General features: G+C 49.2%; 1 protein-coding gene across 1 annotated transcript in view; it reads right to left on the reverse strand.

Annotated features, from left to right (window-relative positions):
- Positions 1 to 1,391: 1,391 nt before the first annotated feature.
- LOC119412277 (RNA-binding protein 38) overlaps positions 1,392 to 6,524 on the reverse strand; it is a 7,787-nt gene continuing 2,654 nt past the window's right edge. The window contains exons 3-4 of the mRNA XM_037679264.1: positions 6,264 to 6,318; positions 1,392 to 1,789 (exon numbers count right to left, since the gene is read on the reverse strand). Of these exons, the coding sequence (XP_037535192.1) occupies positions 1,450 to 1,789; positions 6,264 to 6,318 (395 nt within the window). The 3' untranslated portion in view covers positions 1,392 to 1,449. The remainder of the gene's footprint in view (positions 1,790 to 6,263; positions 6,319 to 6,524) is intronic.

The raw sequence follows: 6,524 nt of genomic DNA on the forward strand, positions 1-6,524 counted from the left end.
CCCCCCCCCCCCCCCCCATGTGGCACATCTGATAGCACGCTCAGCCTTGATAAGCAGCAGCACATATAGATCTGCACCCTGTAACCTCTCAGGGTTACTCCAGCATCAGTGAACACGGTAAACAAGAGACCGATCGGTCCAAATGTGACTTAAACACCAACACCAGGAGTCATCTTTATGTACAAAGGTTTATTTTTATGGCTTGTTTCAACGGGCTGTAAAAGACATTTTTAAAGAAATAACAATGAATCCTGTCAAAGATATGCAAATGAGCATATTACCAAAATCTGACTGGAGAAAAGATAAAAAACAAACAAACAAAAAAACACTTGTGTATCTGCAGCTTTGACTCCGCAGGTTAAAAAGACATCACCGCCATGACACCAGTCAGGAGAACAACAACAAAAGCCATTTTAACTTAGTACCTTTTATAAATACCTACATATAAATATTGAAAATGTACTTTGACATCTTAAGGAGTTGTACATGGATGTTCTTTAGAGGGCAACAGTTTCTGACAGTCAGTGAAAAAACAAAAAACATAAAAACAAACAAAAAGCTCTACAACACCGGTGTTGAGCTCAGTGTCGGAGACCTTCCAGACATCGACGTCCTCAGCTGCTGCTCCTCACATCCTGCTGATTATCTGCAGGTGAACTCACAGCCCCGGGTCAGTCGTATTGATGAGACTGTTAAAACAGGTCAGTAACTGCTCCCTGCACTTTTTATTAAGGCCTCTTGAATTTTACGAATAATAAAAAAAAAAAAAGTGCAGTCCTTGAACTCTTATGAAAATGTGACGTTTGGTCTTCGAGGTGAAATTTCTCTTATCCCAAGATAAGAGAAGCTGAAGAAGCTGCGTGGAGCTGAACGTTGGAGGTTCCTTCACGAGGCAGAGCTCTGCGTCAAACAGATGTGCTGGGAAACCTGCTGATTTCCGCCCCAGTCACCAAACAAACTACTGGGACTAATAACCACCCCCGCAGCAATCTCCCAGTGCCTAAAAACAGCAGGGTCCATCGGATCCAGCCCAGATCCTTCAGACTGGGAGGACAGGTATGTACCAGGGACATGCAGGACTTCCTGGGACGGGGCTGAACACATGTCAACACAAGAACTGCACAAACAACGAGGACATTAATACAAGAATAAAATAATAATGATGATGATGATAAAAGTGAAGAGTCATCTTCTGGAAGCCCTTGGAAGCGACCACATACTGTACGCTGGTTAGCTTCCCATCAGTCCTCCCACCCCATTTACCAATGAGCAAACAGCCCACACTGATCGTATAGTGCAATAATGCCCCCCCCCACCCACGTTTTTTCCTGAACTCTGCTGCTGATAACAGCAGTGTAACCTTGCAGGGAGTTTCACCATCCTCTGTCCAAAAGTCTGCAACAAATACTCCCAGAACTCCTCCACCTGCGTCCACAGTGCCCCCCCACCTCACTGCATGCGCTCTGGCTGGATGTGCTGCTGCGGGGCGTAGTGCAGAAAGGCTGGGGCCTGGCTGGTGGCGGAGGGGAGGCTGGGGTGCACGGTGGCGGGGGCCGTGGCGGCGACGGCCGGGCCGGCGGCGGCCGTGGGGCTGGTGGCGTAGCTGTAGTTCAGGAAGCTGGCGGGGGAGGCGGCGTACGGGTACTGCTGCTCGAAGGCGGCGTGAGCGTACTGGGCGTAGGCGCTGTAGTCCAGGTACGGGCTGGTGCTGACCGACGCCGAAACCTGAGTGGGCAGCACCAGGCTGGGCTGCACGAACGCTTGAGGGTAGATGTACGGCTGGGCCAACCTGCACACAAACACAAGCAGACGGGGAGGGGTTAGAGTCCAGGGCACCCAGGAGGGGGGTGCGTGTTGGGAATATAAACCCTGTGGGCGTTCGGTCTCACACAGGTGACCCTGTTTTATATTTACAACAACAAGCCAGAGAACAGAAAGCTGAGGAGGCGAAGGTGACTCAGTCCTCCATCTCTGTCGGTTAGTGAAACCTACAAAACCTGTCGGGTGGGGCCTCCTGCGTTAGACGAGAGGGAACAAGTAGAGGGAAGGGGGGGTGAAAAGACAGTCAGCCGTTACTGGCAGGTTTTTAAGCTCAGACATCAGCAGTGTTTTAACAGCTGCTGTTCTTCACCCCCTCAACACACATGCACACAAAAAGGGAAGTGCACGGAGGGAGGGCAGAAGTAGCTCTTCTAGTTCTCGCTTTATAACTCTGCTCTGGCATACGATCTCACAGGTGATGATGATGATGGCTGAGGGGGTGGGGGGGTAATGGTGGCTGGGGAGCTCATCACGGCTGTGCCAAGCCTCGTGGGTCAGCTCAGGTGTAGCTGACGAGGGAGGGCTACGTGTGTGTGTGTGTGTGTGTGTGGGGGGGGGGGGGGGTTGATGTGCAGCGTTTGCCACTTCATACACAAAGAAAAGAAGATTTATTTAATAATAATCAGTTCATTTTTCCATCACTTCTTTCCCAAGATGGAAACCTCAGCTCTTAGATTTGTCATCGAAAAGTGAAAACTTCCCGTCTTTGTTCCTTTCTTCCCCAACACACACACACACACACACACACACACACACACACACACACACACAAGGTTGTTTCACATCAAGAGACATTTAACCCTTCATATATTACTATATTATATCATATTACAGACTTGGAGCCAAAGAATCAAAGAGACTCAGCCTGAGATGAAGACAAACATCTGGAGTGTTCCAGCTGCACAGTAAGTCTTCAGAGATTGAAGTTTAAATCTTTTGTTCCTAACGATCTGTGATTTACTTCAAGATTACAAGGATAAAGCCAACAAGCCAAAAGCTGAGCGCATGCACAAAAAATATAAACGGATATCACACTTAACATGAAGCATATATATCACGCACACCGTTCCCAAACTTCTGCCCCCTCTACCCCCCACCCGCACACCAGTTGCCACTGCAAACCCCAAACCATGCCATAATAGGAAGAGAGTCACACGGCAATCAGAACAAGCCTCTTCAGTTCATATCACACACACAGGACAACAGAAAAGACACTCCAGTCCATCACGGCACACTGCACTGCACTCTCAAGCCGTCACTGGCACCTTGTGGAAAGGCTGGCTGAGGGAGTGGGGGAGGAAAGGGGTGGGTGGGCAGAGATTTTCCTGCCTCGCCCCTCTTCAGTCCGGTACATCATCCAGTCCTCTGTAGGCGCACCGGTCAGCTGGCAGACGGAGGGCAATCCAATGCACAAAGAGGTGAAGAAGTGATTATTGTCAGCAGTAAAGATTAAAGATCCAGCTGCAGCATCCCGCCACTGATGTGCACAGAAACAAAAACGATGACTGGAACATTAAAATACACGTCCAGCAATGAGTCAAAGCAGGAGAAACAAACTAAATGGGAAGAAATAACAAAAGTAAAAAGGCAGAGCTTTAAACAGCAGCCGCCGTTCACGAGTACGAGCTAAAGTTTGTCCTCGCAGTGCCAGAGGCCTCGACTTGAACCGTTCACGCCTCAGAAACGACTACGGTGATTCTGCACGTCATGTGACACGTGTCCCGTCTGTTGTGGGGTTTTGGACGCATGCGGCCAACAGAGTGAACAACCGGCCTCGTGTAAATGAAGAGACGAGACGCCCCGGATCCTCTTGGTGCCGAGTGACATGGAGGTCAGCTGCACATTCAGCTTTTATCCAAAAAAAAAAAAAAAGGCCGAGACAAAAACAATTTGGAGACGAGAGCGAGCCCCGAGGCTACGGGGGGGGGGGGGGGGTGGATGACAGGAGGAAAATCCTTGGTCAGCTGGTTGTGTGCTGACGGACGGCTCCACACAGCATCATGCAGGACGGACGGCCGAGACGCCAAAACAACGTTACCAGAAAACATCCGAGTATTTATCACTTGTCCAGGGTCATGTGGCAAGTTGCTGTGAAAAATCACACGGAGCGGCTAAATATTTCTGCACAGAAAATTAAAAACGACCTTCCAGCGCACGACGCAACAAGGAGCGTGGAAACAACAGCTTTAGGGGCTTCATGTTGCTCCCCCCACCCCTGAAGAGCTGCTGTTGTGTTGGACACCTGTAGAGGAGAGTTTCCAAGGGAGCACTCTGCCTCATTAAACATTGCATCTAGAAACCCCCCCCACTCTTTCTGCCAATTCGCCCTTTTAATCCCCCGCCTCTCTCAGAGTCTCACGGGGGTGTCAGTTTTCAGTCTCCGTGTGACTCGGTGATAGTGGCAGCGCGCTAATAAGAGAAATTATGATTAATGGGAATAAAAAAAAAAAACAAGTGTGTGGGAAAGCAGCAAGATGGAAGTGAAGCAGGACGAGATGAGACTGAAGGTCACTGACAACTCAGAAAACGAAGGCTCATGACCTCAGTACCCCCCCCACCCCCCGGCATCTGCTGACCACAGCTATAAAACAAACGCACACAGTAACGCCCAGACGAACACGCTGCAGCAGCACTGCTGCATGCCTAGTCCCTCACAGCTTATGTCAGGCCTATGGGGATGTATGGGTGTGTGCGAGTTGGGGCGGGAGGGGGGGGGACACTTGTTCGTTCTGCATCTTAGTGAGGATTGAGTCACTGAACTCGGAGACGGGAGGACAGGTGCTCTGAGCCTCGCCGTGTCTCAGGAGCTGTGGTCATGGGAGATTAAGGGTGGGGGTGTAAAACGTTGTGATACGAGCAAACACCTGTTGGGCACATGCCTCACAGCAGCCCTGCGAGCCACATGGAAGACATTCAGAACTTTGGCACCATCTTACTATGGTGGTGGTGGGAGGGGGGGGTCCCTGTACTCTTGTTAGGACGTGATGGGACATGTCCCACGTGGAGCCCACGATTCAGATTTGCATTGAGGCTGGAGATGGGCTCCATGGTTCTCTGGAGGGAGCTGATCTAGAGCACTTGTGTCAAACTCCAGGCCCGGGGGCCACATGTGGCTCTCCTCAACATCTTATCTGGGCCCCACGAAGATATACATCCCTTGAATATCTTTGATTATAATGTCAAAAGTGCAACAGAGAACGTCAAATGAGACCAAACTGTTGAGGAACCTGCAACCAAGAAAAGATGTTGGTATCGGACTTGAGTTAATTCTGAAAGTTTGAAAAAACGTTTTAATTTCAGCCCCTTTTGTAAATGAGTTTGACACCCCTGATCTAGAGGATGTGTTCCTCTCAGAGCCGTTCAAAGAACCCAGTCTTCTGAACGATTAGTCGTGTGGTTCGGCCAGAGACTGGGCGAGGCTGTAAATCAGTTTGTGCATACGTAGTGATGTCATCACAGACATATGAACGTAGTGACGACGGCCTTCATCCCCTGCTCTTCTTGGACTCAGAGGAAAAGCAACAGGTCCCATTGTTTGTTTTAAAGAGCCACTCACAAAATGTTTGTCACCTTTAATTCAGTTTTTTTTTTAACTAAGCCGAGTGTAGGAGAGAGGCCTTTAATGTTGATCAAACTTTTATTGGCGGATCGCTACAATCTCTCTACAACCCCCATCAACGTTTAACAAGTTATTTAATAAAAAGTCAGAGTTGTTTAATGGAAATAACGGAACAGTTTGATCACTTCTTAGACAAACCAACATTTTATTTAAAAAACAAAAACAAAAATGAGTCTGGGCTCCCCAACCACCGATAAAAATTTAATTTGTACCAGTTACTCCTCATAAACAACTAATAGACTTGTTTGCTGGTTAATGTTAGAGTTTGGACAGTGTCAACAGAGGACGAAACGCTAACGTTAGGTTTTTAACTTGACCTCTGGTGGTTCGTTCGTTTCCACCCATCTAAAGTTCGGGCATGTAAAACATGAACGGCCCTGCTCTGTAGCTGGAAGCGTGATATCTGAGAGCTGTGGTGGTGGTGGTGGTGGTGGTGGTGGTGGGGGGGGGTTGATCACAACAGTGAAACCATGCTCATTAGCTGCTCAGCCAAGCATAGCTCCTGTATGAAAGTCGTCTCTACAGCACAGCCGTTTCTAGAAACCCCTCTCGGTGACGGAGCTCGCTGGGGCAAGTCCGCGAGTCGAGAGGCTCCTGACGAAACGTTAACGACTGAGTCACACGTTCATCCTCTGGAACGCACTTCTGTTACCGCCGACATGCGAACCATCAAAACTCCCAGTATGCTAATAGAGCACTGGTGAGTTGCGTGTGGACACAGAAACTGACGTGAAGCTTCCAGAGGCCCCGCTTGTCAAAGAAACAGGCCAGCGGTCACGCACACAGCAAAGAACACAACAAGCGCCCACTCCTGCTCACTTACCCATACTGCCTCTGGATGAGTGCTGGGTGAATGGGCTGCACGCCGATGGATATGCCTGGAAACAAAAGGGAGAGAAAGAGGGTTGGCTGTTAGACACACACACATATCTGCATTTACAGAGGAGGAGCAGAAAACAATGCACAGAGGGCTCACAGACACAGAGGCTGCTTCTCAACCTACCACGGAGCAACCATTTCAAAATGTGCAGCAGTAAGTGTGTGTGTGTGTGTGTGTGTGTGTGTGTGTGTGTGTGTGTGTGTG

Source organism: Nematolebias whitei, chromosome 7, assembly GCF_014905685.2.
Source record: "Nematolebias whitei isolate Nwh7 chromosome 7, NemWhi1, whole genome shotgun sequence".
Taxonomy (NCBI): domain Eukaryota; kingdom Metazoa; phylum Chordata; class Actinopteri; order Cyprinodontiformes; family Rivulidae; genus Nematolebias; species Nematolebias whitei.